Source organism: Procambarus clarkii, chromosome 3 (assembly GCF_040958095.1).
Source record: "Procambarus clarkii isolate CNS0578487 chromosome 3, FALCON_Pclarkii_2.0, whole genome shotgun sequence".
Classification (NCBI taxonomy): Eukaryota; Metazoa; Arthropoda; class Malacostraca; order Decapoda; family Cambaridae; genus Procambarus; species Procambarus clarkii.
This window is the reverse complement of record NC_091152.1, coordinates 13,113,127-13,132,200: the sequence shown is the minus strand read 5'-3', so window position 1 is coordinate 13,132,200 and position 19,074 is coordinate 13,113,127. Positions and strand designations below refer to the sequence as shown.

The following is a 19,074-nucleotide window of genomic DNA, read 5'->3' as shown; positions in this document are numbered from 1 at the left end:
TCACTCTCCCTAAGCCCTCCCACACTCTCTTTTTCTACCTCCCTCCCCTCCCATTCGTACATATTTGGGTCCTTCTCCTTCCCATCACCTCCCTCCCTCTCTCCCTACATTCAACGGTACTTTGCTCACAATAAGGGAGTTCCATATGTACTCCCTATCACAGACACACAGACTTGGTTACAAGTGCTGCTGCTGGAAGGTATTAAACCCAATAGTTAAAGAGTGTCATATCAGTGGAACAGAAGCAGAGGCGCCACTGTTGCACTACTGGAATGTGAAGCTACTGAACCCCCTGTGCATCAAACTCAACATTAATCTAACGATATGTGCATTAGATGCACATTCCACAGCCACTACAATGATTAGTAAAGCCGTTGAGGAATGGGACTCAGTACCTTGAGGCTACCTTGAGGTGCTTCCGGGGCTTAGTGTCCCCGCGGCCCGGTCGTCGACCAGGCCTCCTGGTTGCTGGACTGATCAACCAGGCTGTTAGACGCGGCTGCTCGCAGCCTGACGTATGAGTCACAGCCTGGTTGATCAGGTATGAGTGATCACTATTGAACATTCTGCACTTACATATGCCACCAAGATAATGTTATTAAAACCAGTGCACTAAAACAGAAGCGAAAAAGAAACAGGGAAAAAGGAGGAAACCCCACCTCCATTAAAAAACTGTGACCCAAATATCAGAGTAACAAGGTTATCGCGAATAACCGGACTCAATTACGGGCTCGCCATATCCCGTGCTACATGGATATTTCGTTCTGAGTCGCTAAATCAAGAACAACAACATCAACAACCTGACGCAACACGTGGTCCCCCCCTGACGCAACACGTGGTCCCCCCCTGACGCAACACGTGGTCCCCCCCTGACGCAACAAGTGGTCCCCCCCCTGATGCAACAAGTGGTCCCCCCCTGACGCAACAAGTGGTCCCCCCCTGACGCAACACGTGGTCCCCCCCTGACGCAACAAGTGGTCCCCCCTGACGCAACAAGTGGTTCCCCTCTGACGCAACAAGTGGTCCCCCCTGACGCAACAAGTGGCCCCCCCCTGACGCAACAAGTGGTCCCCCCCTGACGCAACAAGTGGTCCCCCCCTGACGCAACAAGTGGCCCCCCCCTGACGCAACACGTGGTCCCCCCCTGACGCAACAAGTGGTCCCCCCCTGACGCAACAAGTGGTTCCCCTCTGACGCAACAAGTGGTCCCCCCCCTGACGCAACAAGTGGTCCCCCCCTGACGCAACAAGTGGTCCCCCCCTGACGCAACAAGTGGTCCCCCCTGACGCAACAAGTGGTCCCCCCCTGACGCAACAAGTGGTCCCCCCCCCTGACGCAACAAGTGGTCCCCCCCTGACGCAACAAGTGGTCCCCCCCTGACGCAACAAGTGGTCCCCCCCTGACGCAACAAGTGGTCCCCCCCTGACGCAACAAGTGGTCCCCCCCTGACGCAACAAGTGGTCCCCCCCTGACGCAACAAGTGGTCCCCCCCTGACGCAACAAGTGGTCCCCCCCCTGACGCAACAAGTGGTCCCCCCCTGACGCAACAAGTGGTCCACCCCTGACGCAACAAGTGGTCCCCCCCCTGACGCAACAAGTGGTCCCCCCCTGACGCAACAAGTGGTCCCCCCCTGACGCAACAAGTGGTCCCCCCCTGACGCAACAAGTGGTCCCCCCCCCTGACGCAACAAGTGGTCCCCCCCTGACGCAACAAGTGGTCCCCCCTGACGCAACAAGGGTACAATCATCAGGTACACTCATCAAGGGTACAATCATCAGGTACACTCATCAAGGGTACAATCATCAGGTACAATCATCAAGGGTACAATCATCAGGTACAATCATCAAGGGTACAATACATCCAATACAAGGGTCCACCAGAAAGTACCAATACATCGTGTTGGTCCACCAGAAAGTACCAATACATCGTGTTGGTCCACCAGAAAGTACCAATACATCGTGTTGGTCCACCAGAAAGTACCAATACATCGTGGTGGTCCACCAGAAAGTACCAATACATCGTGTTGGTCCACCAGAAAGTACCAATACTTTGTGGTGGTCCACCAGAAAGTACCAATACCTTGTGGTGGTCCACCAGAAAGTACCAATACATCGTGTTGGTCCACCAGAAAGTACTAATACATCGTGTTGGTCCACCAGAAAGTACCAATACTTTGTGGTGGTCCACCAGAAAGTACCAATACTTTGTGGTGGTCCACCAGAAAGTACCAATACATCGTGTTGGTCCACCAGAAAGTACCAATACATCGTGAAGGTCCACCAGAAAGTACCAATACATCGTGGTGGTCCACCAGAAAGTACCAATACATCGTGTTGGTCCACCAGAAAGTACCAATACTTTGTGGTGGTCCACCAGAAAGTACCAATACCTTGTGGTGGTCCACCAGAAAGTACCAATACATCGTGTTGGTCCACCAGAAAGTACCAATACTTTGTGGTGGTCCACCAGAAAGTACCAATACTTTGTGGTGGTCCACCAGAAAGTACCAATACATCGTGGTGGTCCACCAGAAAGTACTAATACATCGTGTTGGTCCACCAGAAAGTACCAATACATCGTGAAGGTCCACCAGAAAGTACCAATACATCGTGAAGGTCCACCAGAAAGTACCAATACATCGTGTTGGTCCACCAGAAAGTACCAATACATCGTGAAGGTCCACCAGAAAGTACTAATACATCGTGTTGGTCCACCAGAAAGTACCAATACATCGTGTTGGTCCACCAGAAAGTACCAATACATCGTGGTGGTCCACCAGAAAGTACCAATACATCGTGGTGGTCCACCAGAAAGTACCAATACATCATGGTGGTCCACCAGAAAGTATCCATACGTTTTGAAAGTTACAAAAAGATACTGTCATTTCAGGAGGATGGGCTGAAAATCATAAACAATTTGATTTTGAGATATAAACCGAATCAGCTTGAGCTTAAAACAAGAGAGATGAGACATATATACTAACACACAGCTTGAAATGAGACTTAAATACACAACAACTTAGTATACGACCACAAGCCCAGTGGAAACTAACTTTAAACACAACTAATCTATCAAAGACCGCGAAGAAGCTAACTTTAAACACACAATTCATATATTAACCTCATTTCAACGTAACTTTTAGTACAAAGCCGCAAACCATCTTTCAGCAGGTAATTGTAGCTAACATCACACACAGAGATCACACTAACGTGATGCATCAAATGCACAAATCCACAAGGGCCGTGACGAGGATTCGAACCTGCGTCCGGTTTTTTTTTCGGACCTCTTTTTAACCCTGTCGTAGCTCAGTCGATTAAGGCAGTGTCTGGGATGCTCCCGGACGCAGGTTCGAATACTCGTCACGGCCCTTGTGGATTTGTAGCTAACATTATAGCGTTATCCTGCGATTAGTTTTACTGTGTAATGTAGACCTGTTTGACCCTCGTGCAAGCAGCTCATTCGTAAGCGGTTTGTGTTGAAATGAGCGCCGCTTGAAGCAAGCGAAAGTCTCTCACCAGAGAGCGCGTGGTTCGTGGTTAGGTTAGGTTAGGTTCGTGGTGGTGGTTTGAGAAAGGAATACCATTATCATTCGCTGTGAATTATTTCTCCGAGTGACGGTGGCGGGGATAAGCTGCTAGGGGTGGGTGGGGGCCCAACAATGGCAGATAATTCAGCAGGGAGTTGAATTATTGGGTCATTTTAGGAGCGGAGAGCAAAGGCAGCTAAGGTAGGTGTGTGTGTGTGGGTGGGGGGTGGAGGGGGTAGGTGTGTACTCATCTAGTTGTGTTTGCGGGGGTTGAGCTCTGGCTCTTTGGTCCCGCCTCTCAACTGTCAATCAACTGGTGTACAGGTTCCTGAGCCTATTGGGCTCTTATCATATCTACACTTGAAACTGTGTATGGAGTCAGCCTCCACCACATCACTGCCTAATGCATTCCATTTGTCAACCACTCTGACACTAAAAAAGTTTGTTTTGGGTGTGTGTGGGGTGGGTGGGTGGGTGGGTGGGTGGGTGGGTGTGTGTGTGTGTGTGTGTGTGTGTGTGTGTGTGTGTGTGTGAGTGAGTGAGTGAGTGAGTGAGTGAGTGAGTGAGTGAGTGAGTGTGTGTGTGTGTGTGTGTGTGTGTGTGTGTGTGTGTGTGTGTGTGTGTGAGTGAGTGAGTGAGTGAGTGTGTGTGTGTGTGTGTGTGTGTGTGTGTGTGTGTGGGGGGGGGGGGGCCTTCCCACTACCCCCTTACAAGTGATTCCCAAAAAGATTCTTTATAAAATTACTCCATATATATATATATATATATATATATATATATATATATATATATATATATATATATATATATATATATATATATATATACTAAAAATAAATACAAATAAAGCAAAATAAAAATAAAATTTAAACATTATTTTGCAAAACGTCGTAGAGAGAAAAAGTGAGATGACAAAAAAAAAATATTCATCGACCAATGACAACACCTGTAAAGGGGGGGGGGGGGGGAGGGGGGCGTTACCCCTCTCGTAGACAGTTGCCAATACGATAAATAGTGACTAATTATAAGAGAACTGGTGACCAAAATTCCATTTAACTTGGCCACGCGTCCTTGCCCAACTTGGGACGTATTTTGGTAAGTTTTCTCCTCAGTTTCAAGTTGATGGTTGTCCTGTACTTAATGACCGACACACTCCTTGCCCCCCCCCCCTTTCACCCCCCTCCCCCCCCCTTTCACCCCCCTCCCCCCCCCCCCCCACCCACCCATAACCTTAATTGGCAGTCCGGGAAGTACTTCTCCATTGGTTACTTTTTTGTCGATTTTGGTCCATAAGAGGATTTTTTTTTGTCCTAATTGAATAATTTTGGAAATAATAATCTCGTTTTTTTTTTTCAATTTGGACGCGTTGGGAAATTTGTGGACACACCTGTGTGTACTTACGTAGCTCATCAGGACAGGTGATCCTACTTCAATGAGGAGCTCGGCTAATAGGTGGTCACTCCTGATCTCGATCTCTCAGATCCTTCCGTTATCTTGAGGTTATCTTGAGATGATTTCGGGGCTTTTTAGTGTCCCCGCGGCCCGGTCGGTCCTCGACCAGGCCTCCACCCCCAGGAAGCAGCCCGTGACAGCTGACTAACACCCAGGTACCTATTTTACTGTTAGGTAACAGGGGCATAGGGGTGAAAGAAACTCTGCCCATTGTTTCTCGCCGGCGCCTGGGATCGAACCCAGGACCACAGGATCACAAGTCCAGCGTGCTGTCCGCTCGGCCGACCGGCTCCAAACTATTTCTTCAAGTTCTTTCCACTCTGAAGAAGTTTCTCCCCCACATACCACTGTTACCTTGCGGTGCTTCCGGGGCTTAGCGTCCCCGCGGCCCGGTCGTCGACCAGGCCTTTCCACGCTGCTCTGCGTGTATAGCTTCCACACATGTAAGAACATTCTGGTGGTTACTAACATCAATATGTCTTCTATGTGTACTTTGTCGATTCCCAGTATTTTGTATGTCTCGAACAATTCTTCTCGTAATCTTCACTTCTTTAAGTAACATAAGTTACTGTTTTTAATATAATTTCCTTTGGTGTTTTCTGTATAGAAAAGGGGGCTACATGATCACTTTTTAATGTACCTTCCAAGGCATCCTTAAATAGGCTCGTTGACCCGTGATAAACAAAACAAATTATATGCAAGAGCCTCACCACGGGATCACCATAGCCCGTGCTACTTGGAACCTTTTGTTCCAGGTAGCGAATCTTAGCTTAGCTTGGAAAGCTCTTGTATTCCAGTACTTGAACCCATTGTTCACGTACCTACCTTGAGGTGCTTCCGGGGCTCAGTGTCCCCGCGGCCCGGTCGTCGACCAGGCCTCCTGGTTGCCGGACTGATCAACCAGGCTGTTGGACGCGGCTGCTCGCAGCCTGATCTCAACCTTATCAACACTCTTCCAGCGCCCATTTTGTGCCTCTAATCTTTTTCACTACCGCCCACAGGATGGGTATAGGATTTACTACCACTCACAGGGTGAGTATGGGCGTGCACTACCACCCACAGGGATGAGTGTAGCGTCCACTACCGCCCACAGGATGGGTATGGGATTAACTACCACCCACAGGATGGGTACAGGTGCAGAATAGATGAATTAAACCAACCAATTTAACATGTCCGGACTCACCTGTTAGTCTCCCATACCAGGTAAAAACAGAAGCACAAAAGATAATGCGTACACAATATCCTTCCATGGAGATACAATGAGAGAGAGAGAGAGAGAGAGAGAGAGAGAGAGAGAGAGAGAGAGAGAGAGAGAGGGGGAGGAGACGACATGGGGGGGGGGGTAAGTATCCAATAATTGAAGCCTCAGGAACTGTGAATTGCGTATTATTGGTACAAGATCGACCCCCCGAGGCCCGGTCTCTCTCTCTCTCTCTCTCTCTCTCTCTCTCTCTCTCTCTCTCTCTCTCTCTCTCTCTCTCTCTCTCTCTCTCTCTCTCTCTCTCTCTCTCTCTCCCCCTCTCTCTCCCCCTCTCTCTCCCCCTCTCTCTCCCCCTCTCTCTCTCCCTCTCTCTCTCCCTCTCTCTCTCCCCCCCTCTCTCTCTCTCTCTCTCTCTCTCTCTCTCTCTCTCTCTCTCTCTCTCTCTCTCTCTCTCTCTCTCTCTCTCTCTCTCTCTGTGCCCTCACTAACATAAGCTCTTCAAAAAGTTAAAATTCTTCAGAAAACTCATGTCATGGGTTAAGCTGTTCGGAAAACTGATGTTTGGAGAGTTAAGCTTTTCAGGAATATATAGCGGTTGAAAAAGATAGCACTCAGTTACCCACTTCTAATTAGATATCTATTTGGAGGTAGAAACTTTAGAAAGCTAACTTTTAACGTAAAGCTAAAGCTGTTTACGTGCCTAAGTAGCTTAAAAAGTATTAACTTGACAAAAAAGTAAAACTGTTGTGTATATGACTGAATAAAGTTTGTTGTAACCTGTTGTTCAATGGTGGGTTGTGGTGACCTCTGACTGGTTGTGGTGACCTGACTGGTTGGTGGGTTGTGGTGACCTCTGACTGGTTGGTGGGTTGTGGTGACCTCTGACTGGTTGGTGGGTTGTGGTGACCTCTGACTGGTTGGTGGGTTGTGGTGACCTCTGACTGGTTGGTGGGTTGTGGTGACCTCTGACTGGTTGGTGGGTTGTGGTGACCTCTGACTGGTTGGTGGGTTGTGGTGACCTCTGACTGGTTGGTGGGTTGTGGTGACCTCTGACTGGTTGGTGGGTTGTGGTGACCTGACTGGTTGGTGGGTTGTGGTGACCTGACTGGTTGGTGGGTTGTGGTGACCTGACTGGTTGGTGGGTTGTGGTGACCTCTGACTGGTTGGTAGTTAGTTGCCATATGAGAATAGTTAGTGACTGTTCTCAAGTGGCAACCAGTTAGTGACTGTTCTCAAGTGACAACCAGTTAGTGACTGTTCTCAAGTGGCAACCAGTTAGTGACTGTTCTCAAGTGGCAACCAGTTAGTGACTGTTCTCAAGTGACAACCAGTTAGTGACTGTTCTCAAGTGACAACCAGTTGCTAACCAGACTCTCCAAACTCGCAGGAAACTTTCCTTTGTTCTCCACCTGCCACTCGCAGCCATCGCTGCTGTTGCCTGTACACTGTGTCTGCTGCCACTACTGCTGCCTCTGCTGCCGCTACGACGGCTTCTGCTGACGCTACGACGGCTTCTGCTGCCGCTACGACGGCTTCTGCTGCCGCTACTGCTGCCTCTGCTGCCGTTATGACGGCCTCTGCTGCCGCTACGACGGCTTCTGCTGCCGCTACGACGGCTTCTGCTGCCGCTACGACGGCTTCTGCTTGCTGCTACGACGGCTTCTGCTTGCTGCTACGACGGGTTCTGCTTGCTGCTACAACGGCTTCTGCTGCCGCTACGACGGCTTCTGCTGCCGCTACGACGGCTTCTGCTGCCGCTACTGCTGCCTCTGCTGCCGCTGCACAGTCACAGCGGCCAGCCTGTAATAATGCCCAAAGTCCCTGTACTCAAAGGCTCCCCAAAGGTGCCAGCCCTTAACTTAACTGTAACTTAACTCACACAACCTGTCTATCATACCTCCATGACTGGAGGATGACTGGGTAATTGTGACTGTCGTCAGGGCTGCACCACTGAGGTTCTCTTTCTGCTGGACACTCAGCTGTAGCCAAAGTTTTTCTTGATGGTCTCATTGACCGCTTCATACCTAGCCATCATTTCCTTCTGCCTTGAGGCCGTGGGTGTCGTGTTAGTGGTCCGTCGACGCTTGTAGATTCGCCGGTGTTTGGGAGGGAAAGGGAGAGACTAGACCCGCCTGGATCTCGTCTTCAGACACGATGGTCCTTGCGGATAGCCTAGAAGGAGTTAGGGAACGCCGGTCGGCCGAGAGGACAGCACGCGGGACTTGTGATCCTGTGGTCCTGGGTTCGATCCCAGGCGCCGGCGAGAAACAATGGGCAGAGTTTCTTTCACCCTATGCCCCTGTTACCTAGCAGTAAAATAGGTACCTGGGTGTTAGTCAGCTGTCACGGGCTGCTTCCTGGGGGTGGAGGCCTGGTCGAGGACCGGGCCGCGGGGACACTAAAGCCCCGAAATCATCTCAAGATAACCTCAAGATAACGCCAGCAAGGAATCTTGACCATGTGGGACAGCACACAGGGAGTTGGTATGCTTCCGACAGGGGGCATAGGGTGAAAGAAACTTTGCCCATTGTTTCTCGCCGGCGTCTGGGATGGAACCCAGGACCACAAGTCTAGTGTGCTGTCCGCTCGGCCGACCGGCTCCCTTCTCGGAAAGGAAACTCGGTTCATCTGTCTCCGCCGGGTGCGGGGATCGAACCCCGGTCCCTACGTTCACGAGTCTAGAGCGCTGTCCACTCGGCCACCCAGCCCCACCCAGTGTGTGTGTGTGTGTGTGTGTGTGTGTGTGTGTGTGTGTGTGTGTGTGTGTGTGTGTGTGTGTGTGTGTGTGTGTGTGTGTGTATAGTGTGTGTGTGTATAGTGTGTGTGTGTGTTGGGGGGTACCACCACTGTGTTTGTAGGGACCCTGAGCCTCGAAGAAGAGGATATACAGCACACAGGGTAGCCTTGAGGGGGGTCTCCCTCACCAGTTTGTATTTTGTCTTCTAATCTCTCTTAGTTTAATTAAAATATTATTACACAAGGTAGATTACAGCAGTGTTGACATAGAAGGTTAGACAAAGTTAGTGGTCACAGACCTTGAGTTCCTCAAGGTAAGTTCAAAGTTGAGTTCCTCAAGGTAATTGCCAGGAGGGTGTTGAGTTCCTCGGGCTCCTCAGATAATAACCAGGGGCCAGATTCACGAAGCAGTTACGCAAGCACTTACGAACCTGTCCATCTTTTCTAAATCTTTGGCGGCTTTGTTTACAATTATTAAACAGTTAATGAGCTCCGAAGCACCAGGAGGCTGTTTATAACAATAACAACAGTTGAATGGCAAGTTTTCACGCTTGTAAACTGTTTAATAAATGTAACCAAAGCCGTCAAAGATTGAGGAAAGATGTACACGTTCGTAAGTGCTTGCGTAACTGCTTCGTGAGTTTACTGTATTCCAGGTTCCCCCTGTTCTTGCCTGGTTCTCCTGTTCTTGCCTGGTTCTCCTGTTCTTGCCTGGTTCTCCTGTTCTTGCCTGGTTCTCCTGTTCTTGCCTGGTTCTCCTGTTCTTGCCTGGTTCTCCTGTTCTTGCCTGGTTCTCCTGTTCTTGCCTGGTCCCCCTGTTCTTGCCTGGTCCCCCTGTTCTTGCCTGGTCTCCCCTATTCTTGCCTGGTCTCCCCTGTTCTTGCCTGGTCCCCCCTGTTCTTGCCTGGTCCCCCCTGTTCTTGCCTGGTCCCCCCTGTTCTTGCCTGGTCCCCCCTGTTCTTGCCTGGTCCCCCCTGTTCTTGCCTGGTCCCCCCTGTTCTTGCCTGGTCCCCCCTGTTCTTGCCTGGTCCCCCCTGTTCTTGCCTGGTCCCCCCTGTTCTTGCCTGGTCCCCCCTGTTCTTGCCTGGTCCCCCCTGTTCTTGCCTGGTCCCCCTGTTCTTGCCTGGTCCCCCTGTTCTTGCCTGGTCCCCCTGTTCTTGCCTGGTCCCCCTGTTCTTGCCTGGTTCCCCTGTTCTTGCCTGGTCCCCCTGTTCTTGCCTGATCCCCCTGTTCCTGCCTGGTCTCCCCTGTTCTTGCCTGGTCTCCCCTGTTCTTGCCTGGTCCCCCCTGTTCTTGCCTGGTCCCCCCGGTTCTTGCCTGGTCCCCCCTGTTCTTGCCTGGTCTCCCCTGTTCTTGCCTGGTCCCCCCTGTTCTTGCCTGGTCCCCCCTGTTCTTGCCTGGTCCCCCCCTGTTCTTGCCTGGTCCCCCCTGTTCTTGCCTGGTCCCCCTGTTCTTGCCTGGTTCCCCCTGTTCTTGCCTGGTTCCCTTGGTTCTCCTGTCTTGCCTGGATATTCCTGGTTCCCCAGGAACCAGGAATACAGTATGTGATTTCCCACCGCATTGCCCCACAGGGGCGCTGGAAACGGAAAATGGCAGCTCTTGAGTCTTTTGTCGTTTCGATGAGCTTAGAACCCAGATTCTTAAAAAGACTAGTGGCGCTTTTACCCAAGATATTATCACGTGTTATTGCAGCTTCGTGTTACACATTAACTGTTCGGTCTGCGTTAGGCCTATCCCAGCTGTCCCAGGTGCTTGAGTGATGGGACTGAGAATCCCACTTAGTAGAGCGATTTATTAAACAATGCTATCTTGAAAGAGGTTATCTTGAGATGATTTCGGGGCCTTTAGTGTCCCCGCGGCCCGGTCCTCGACCAGGCCTCCACCCCCAGGAAGCAGCCCGTGACAGCTGACTAACACCCAGGTACCTATTTTACTGCTAGGTAACAGGGGCATAGGGTGAAAGACACTCTGCCCATTGTTTCTCGCCGGCGCCTAGGATCGAACCCAGGATCACAGGATCACAAGTCCAGCGTGCTGTCCGCTCGGCCGACTAGCTCCCTCGCTCTTGGATGTCTGGGATGCACTCGGACGCAGGTTCGAATCCTCGTCACGGCCCTTGTGGATTTGTGAATATATTAAACTTTGTCAATTGGCTATGGTAATCTAGTATGAAATTCTCTTCACTTGATTGTCAAATGCTGCAAGACAGGAAGCCTTGGGAAGCGATTTGGGCGGCTGTGTGTGCACCAAGGCCACCAAGTCTGACGGGAAAGGAAGCTTCTTTGCAGTGTGAGGATTTAAGCGTAAGTTTTTCTATCCTGGCTTTCAGTAACTGGTCGTAGTCAAGGGACAGTCATCTGATGATAACGTTCACTGTGTCTTCATTCCCCTCATCCATCCTCATCAGGTCAGCGGTCATCTTACCAAAGACCTCGTCGATGGCATTCGACCCAGAAGGAGCTCCTAGCAGTGTGCTGTCGTCAGGTTTGATTATATGAATATCAGACAAAACATCCTATATCTCGTCTATTGTATGTTCATTTGATGAGGTTTTTCTCACTTAAAAAAAAATCAGGGCGAGTCCTAAGATTCGCTTCTTCCTCCTGAAATATTCTGATGCCTTCAGAAGGGAATCTAGGGTTCAAGGCAGGATACCATCGTCCACTTAAAGAATTAAGGTCACTGAGCAGGTCTTCGGTGACTTCTTTAACAACTAAACACACAATGTTTGATTTAATTTACACGACTGTGTCACGAGACACACACACACGATGGCAGGATATCATATGCACACGATGGCAGGATATCATGTGCACACGATGGCACACCAGGCAGGAGTATGATGACAACAACAAGGCATGTATAGATGAACTGCAGAAGGCAGCAACATTAGCCCACAGAATGAGAGCGAAGCTGCTGGTCATGGGGGACCTAAATTATGGAGAGATAAATTGGGAATTAAGGAATCCCCATGGAGGGGACGAAACGTGGGGAGCAAAGTTAGGAGATATTATAGACAGAATTTCCTAACACAACATGTGAAGGAAGACACAAGGGAAAGAGGAGGAAATGCACCGAGCCTATTAGACCTGATTTTCACCCAGAACGTAGAAGATATCGAGAATTTGGAACATGAAATACCTCTAGGGGCCAGTGACCATTGTGTCCTAGTCTGACTACATGATGGAATTCAAACTTGTGACCATTGGACAAGAGGTCTGGGAAAGGAGAGTTGACTACAGAAAAGGGGACTATAGGAGGATAAGGGACTATCTGGGCGAAGTGCATTGGGAGGAAAAAATTAGAGGAAAAACAGTCCAAGATATGATGGACCTAGTCATACAGAAATGCCAGGAGGCCGAAGAGAGATTTATACCAACAGTAAAGGGAAAAAATAAGAGGGAATATAATAACCCATGGTTTAATAGACAGTGTCAGGAAGCACAAATGGCCAGCAGGCGGGAGTGGAGGAAGTACAGAAGACAAAGGACAGAGGACAACAGGATCAGATGCAACAGAGCTAGGAACGATTACATTAACATAAGACGAACATCAGAAAGGGACTATGAGAACGATATTGCAATCAAAGCGAAAAAGCAACCTAAATTACTACACAGCCATGTAAAAAGAAAAAGTCGGTGAACGACCAATTAAGTGACTAGACTAAGAAAAACAGAGGGGACATATACTGAAAATGAAAAGGAAATCTGCGAGGCACTGAATGCCAGTTTCCATGGAGTGTTCACTACCGAGCCTGAGCAGCTCCCATTGTTAGAAGAGAGTACCATAGATGAAAGACTAGCAGATATAGAGGTGACAGCAGAGGTGGTAATGAAACAGTTGACAACACTGGATGCAACTAAAGCGGTTGGACCAGACAAAGTATCACCGTGGATACTAAAAAAGGCAGCACAGGCCCTCAACGTGCCTCTGGCAATGATCTTTAATGAGTCACTTATGTCGGGAGAATTGTCCAGTTGCTGGAAGAAGGCAAATGTCGTACCGATTTTCAAGAAAGGTGATAAGGAGGAGGCACTTAACCATAGACCTGTATCACTGACAAGCATCCCCTGTAAAATACTTGAAAGAATAATTATGCTACGACTGGTTGCACACCTGGAGAACATTAGGTTTGTGAACAAACATCAACATGGGTTCTGGAAAGGGAAATCGTGCCTAACAAACTTTTGGGAATTCTATGATAAAATAACGAGGATCAGACAGGACAGAGATGGTTGGGCAGACTGCATATTTCTGGACTGCCAAAAAGCCTTTGATACAGTACCGCACATGAGACTGCTGTTCAAACTCGAGAGGCAGGCGGGGGTGAGAGGAAAGGCCCTAGCATGGATAAGGAACTACCTAACAGGAAGGAGCTAAAGAGTTACGGTAAGGGGCGAGAAGTCGGACTGGCGAACAGTAACAAGTGGAGTACCACAAGGATCGGTGCTGGGACCAATTCTATTTCTAGTATATGTTACAACATGTTTACAGGAATAGAGTCCTACATGTCAATGTTCGCGGATGACGCAAAGTTGATGAGAAGAGTTGTGACAGATGAGGATTGCAGGATCCTCCAAGAGGGCCTGAACAGGTTGCAGAGATGGTCCGGGAATTGGCTACTGGGGTTCAATACGAGCAAATATAAAGTTATGGAAATGGGATCAGGTGATAGGAGACCAAAAGGACAGTACACAATGAAGGGGGAACAGCCTGCCTGTAACGACGCGTGAGAGAGACCTGGGGGTGGACGTAACACCTAATCTATCTCCTGAGGCACATATAAATAGGATAACGACAGCTGCGTACTCTACACTGGCAAAAGTTAGAACATCATTCAGAAACCTAAGTAAGGAGGCATTTAGGGAGCTTTACACTGCCTATGTCAGGCCAGTCTTAGAGTATGTCGCCTCATTATGGAGTCCCCATCTGAAGAAGCTTATAAAGAAACGGATAAGGGTCAGAGGTTTGCAACGAGACTCGTCCCAGAGTTACAAGGGATGGGGTATGAGGAGCGCCTGAAGGAACTGTGCCTTACGACACTAAAAAAAAAGAAGAGAGAGGGGGGACATGATAGGAACGTATAAAATACTCAGGGGGATTGACAAAGTGGACATAGACGACGAGGGGACATGGGTGGAAGATGGAAACTCGGATGAGTCACAGGGATGTTAGGAAGTTTTCTTTTAGCGTGAGAGTAGTGGGAAAATAAAATGCACTTAAGGAACAGGTTGTGGAAGCAAATACTATTCATAATTTTAAAACTAGGTATGATAGGGAAATGGGACAGGAGTCATTACTGTAAACAACCGATGCTCGAAAGGCGGAATCCAAGAGTCAATGCTCGATCCTGCTGACACAAATAGTTGAGTACAAATAGGTGAGTACACACACACATCTGATGTGGAGGCTGACTCCATACACAGTTTCAAGTGTAGATATGATAGAGCCCAATACTCTCAGGAACCTGTACACCTGTTGATTGACGGTTGAGAGGCGGGACCAAAGAGCTAGAGCTCAACCCCCGCAAAACAAAAATAGGTAAGTACACACACACACACACACACACACACACACACACACACACATATATATATATACATATATATGTCGTACCTAGTAGCCAGAACGCACTTCTCAGCCTACTATGCAAGGCCCGATTTGCCTAATAAGCCAAATTTTCCTGAATTAATATATTTTCTCTAATTTTTTTTCTTATGAAATGATAAAGCTACCCATTTGATTATGTATGAGGTCATTTTTTTTTTATTGGAGTTAAAATTAACGTAGATATATGACCGAACCTAACCAACCCTACCTAACCCTACCTAACCCAACCTAACATAACCTATTTTTTTAGGTTATGTTAGGTTTGGTAGCCGAGAAAGTTAGGTAGGTTAGGTAGTCGAAAAACAAATAATTCATGAAAACTTGGCTAATTAGGCAAATCGGGCCTTGCATAGTAGGCTGAGAAGTACGTTCTGGCTACTAGGTACGACATATATATATATATATATATATATATATATATATATATATATATATATATATATATATATATATATATATATATATATATATAAAGCATCAAACCATTGCAAGTGCAATTACCCTTCACAAACAGTTCAGTTGTTGTGTTTGTTAGATTACCTTTATGTTAGAATTACTTTATTTTGATAGCTGACAATATTTTGTCATCAGTAGGCTTAAAGGCTGACAGTTTAATGAGGGGAAAAGTTATTTTTGTCATGAGGCAGCTAGTACTCACCTGAGTGTGCTTCCGAGTCGAATCTCGGCTCCTAAGCCCCGCTTGTCGTCTATTTGCTTATGATTCGACTTATATGAGTTAATTTTTTAAAATTAACTCTCGGACGCAGGTTCGAATCCTCGTCACGGCTCTTGTGGATTTGTTCATTCGACTTGTATTTTCGTTTTAAATTTTATAATCTATCGTAAACTAGCTTATATTTTAGTGTATTTTATTACTATTTGTTCCTTTTTGACAATCTTTCGAGTGATTTGTTAGTGTAGGTTCCCCTCTTATTCGTGCTGTTGTTGTTCACTCTGAACATTGTTTCTCTACCTAGTTATTTCTCCCTCAGTTCTCTCCCTCAAGTTCCCTCAGTCTTTCCTCATGGCTCATGTCCCTCTGTTATGTGTCAATGAGTTTGGGTGAATATAGTTAAGAGTTGCGTTTATTCGAATAGAATTTTCTCTCTTCTTTTCCTTGTATACAATTTGGATTCCTTTCTTTTCCTCACACAAGGTCTCCTATCACCCCTCTCCCTTCTTTGTTCTAGTGTCGTAAGGCACAGTTCCTTCAGGCGCTCCTCATACCCCATCCCTTGTAACTCTGGGACGAGTCTCGTTGCAAACCTCTGAACCTTATCCAGTTTACTTAAACGCTTTTTCAGATGGGGACTTCATGACAGTCATTTTCTGTCAGCTGATTTTGCTTCTCTAATGCAATAACCTCTGAACCTTATCCAGTTTCCTTATACGCTTTTTCAGATGGGAACTCCCATGACACTGTCATTTTCTGTCAGCTGATTTTGCTTCTCTAATGCAATAACCTCTGAACCTTATCCAGTTTCCTTATACGCTTTTTCAGATGGGGACTCCTATGACATTTTCTGTCAGCTAATTTTACTTCTCTAATGCAATAACCTCTGAACCTTATCCAGTTTCCTTATACGCTTTTTCAGATGGGGACTCCATGACACTGTCATTTTCTGTCAGCTGATTTTGCTTCTCTAATGCAATAACCTCTGAACCTTATCCAGTTTCCTTATACGCTTTTTCAGATGGGGACTCCATGACACTGTCATTTTCTGTCAGCTGATTTTGCTTCTCTAATGCAATAACCTCTGAATCTTATCCAGTTTCCTTATACGCTTTTTCAGATGGGGACTCCATGACAGTCATTTTCTGTCAGCTGATTTTGCTTCTCTAATACAATAACCTCTGAACCTTATCCAGTTTCCTTATACGCTTTTTCAGATGGGGACTCCCATGACATTTTCTGTCAGCTAATTTTGCTTCTCTAATGCAATAACCTCTGAACCTTATCCAGTTTCCTTATACGCTTTTTCAGATGGGGACTCCATGACACTGTCATTTTCTGTCAGTTGATTTTGCTTCTCTAATGCAATAACCTCTGAACCTTATCCAGTTTCCTTATACGCTTTTTCAGATGGGGACTCCATGACACCTTTGTCATTGGCTGTTGACCTTGGTTGCAAAACCTTTCCTCGATGTTCTTGCGTGTTGCAAACTTTATACAGATGAATTGATTTCACCTCGCTTCCCCCTTCTCCTTTGTTCGCAGCTGCCTAAAGCTGCTGCTCATTCGCCTGAATATAATGAGGCTGTTCGATTCCGTCGTACAGCTTCAATATATTCACTGATCCATCAGGTTATTGTGGTTAGCACTGTTGCTTGTTTTATGACTGCTAGCATTCTATGTTGAACCGTAGGATGATCTTCTGCCTTACTTTTCCCCTTCTTACGTCGTGTCTTAAGATTGTTCCTCTTGATTGTTCCTTTTGTTTCTCTTGATTGATCCTCTTGTTCCTCTTGTTTGTTCCTCTTGTTCCTCTTGATTGTTCCTCTTGATTGTTCCTTTTGTTTCTCTTGATTGTTCCTCTTGATTGTTCCTTTTGTTTCTCTTGATTGATCCTCTTGTTCCTCTTGTTTGTTCCTCTTGTTCCTCTTGATTGTTCCTCTTGTTCCTCTTGATTGTTCCTCTTGTTTGTTCCTCTTGTTCCTCTTGTTTGTTCCTCTTGTTCCTCTTGTTCCTCTTGATTGTTCCTCTTGTTTGTTCCTCTTGTTCCTCTTGTTCCTCTTGTTTGTTCCTCTTGTTCCTCTTGATTGTTCCTCTTGTTTGTTCCTCTTGTTCCTCTTGATTGTTCCTCTTGTTTGTTCCTCTTGTTCCTCTTGATTGTTCCTCTTGTTTGTTCCTCTTGATTGTTCGTCTTGTTCCTCTTGATTGTTCCTCTTGATTGTTCCTCTTGATTGTTCCTCTTGTTTGTTCCTCTTGTTTGTTCCTCTTGTTTGTTCCTCTTGATCCTCTTGATTGTTCCTCTTGATTGTTAAGATTGAAAGGAGCCTCCGTAGCTCCTTTCTGGAACTGCAGCCTCCTGTGTGTGTTTGTGTGTGTGTGTGTGTTTGTATGTGCGCGTGCGTGCGTGTGTGCGTGTGTTAGGTTGCCTATTTCTCAAGGACAATATCTCTGCAAATGGAGAACTTGCTAAGATCTCTCTTTACCCAGTATTCACTCTCTTTACTAACTTCCCCCTTACACTTACCTTGCAGTTACCTTACGATGATTTCGGGGCTCAACGTTCTCGCGGCCCGGTCTTGGCCCTGGTCGAGGCCCAGGAAGCCAAGGAGGAGGAGGAGGAGGAGGAGGAAAAGGAGATTTACTCACTCTCCCTTCTTAATCTCTCTATTTACTAATTCTCTATCTACATATTTTTCATTCCCCTCTATCACTCTTCCCCCTCTGTTCACTCTCCAATCACCTTAACCATTGTTTACTTCGCCCCTATTAAATTTCCCCTCGCAAACCATCCCCCTCGTTTTCCATATCTCCTTATCTCCTTATCCTTCCGAAAACACCCATCCTACTTCACCTATTCCTTATCCTCTTGCCACTGTCCCATTCCAAACCCTTATCTATTCCAAATGCTACACAGTCGTAGTGGCTAGGCGTTTTTTGATAGTCCCTTCCCTTCCCTTCCCTTCCCTTCCCTTCCCTTCCCTCCCCTTCCCTTCCCTTCCCTTCCCTTCCCTTCCCTTCCCTTCCCTTCCCCTCCTCTGTTGTTGTTGTTTAAGATTCGCTACCTGGAACACAAAGTTCCAAGTAGCACAGGCTATGGTGAGCCCGCAGTTCCTCCTCCTCCACCCTCATATTCCTATTAATCGTAACACGGCCCATTTCCAGAAGGGTAAGCCGTAAATCACTCGTGATATCGGATATATTCTTCCCAATCGCCCAATCGTTTTGACATCAGTGTCCGCCTCGTCCATGAACCCGGGGCCACGGAACACGGAGCTATATGTTGACTGCTGCCTCATATAATGGATAGTACCTAGTATGGCGAGCTGTACGCTGGCCTACGTAGTCTACTTATGCTACATATAGTCTTACGCGTGCTGCATAGTCTTACGCGTGCCGCATAGTCTTACGTGTGCTGCATAGTCTTACGTGTGCTGCATAGTCTTACGTGTGCTGCATAGTCTTACGCGTGCTGCATAGTCTTACGTGTGCTGCATAGTCTTACGTGTGCTGCATAGTCTTACGCGTGCTGCATAGTCTTACGTGTGCTGCATAGTCTTACGTGTGCTGCATAGTCTTACGTGTGCTGCATAGTCTTATGCGTGCTGCATAGTCTTACGCGTGCTGCATAGTCTTACGCGTGCTGCATAGTCTTATGCGTGCTGCATAGTCTTACGCGTGCTGCATAGTCTTACGCGTGCTGCATAGTCTTACGTGTGCTGCATAGTCTTACGCGTGCTGCATAGTCTTACGTGTGCTGCATAGTCTTACGTGTGCTGCATAGTCTTACGCGTGCTGCATAGTCTTACGCGTGCCGCATAGTCTTACGTGTGCTGCATAGTCTTACGTGTGGTGCATAGTCTTACGTGTGGTGCATA

The 19,074-nt window shown here is 47.4% G+C and overlaps 1 protein-coding gene across 1 annotated transcript in view; it reads right to left on the bottom strand.

The window, feature by feature from the left end:
• LOC123747556 (uncharacterized) overlaps positions 1-17,948 on the bottom strand; it is a 45,461-nt gene extending 27,513 nt beyond the window's left edge. Inside the window, exons 1-2 of the mRNA XM_069330411.1 lie at positions 17,940-17,948; positions 16,911-17,499 (exon numbers count right to left, since the gene is read on the bottom strand). Coding sequence (XP_069186512.1) covers positions 16,911-17,499; positions 17,940-17,948 — 598 coding nt within the window. The remainder of the gene's footprint in view (positions 1-16,910; positions 17,500-17,939) is intronic.
• Positions 17,949-19,074: the final 1,126 nt, after the last annotated feature.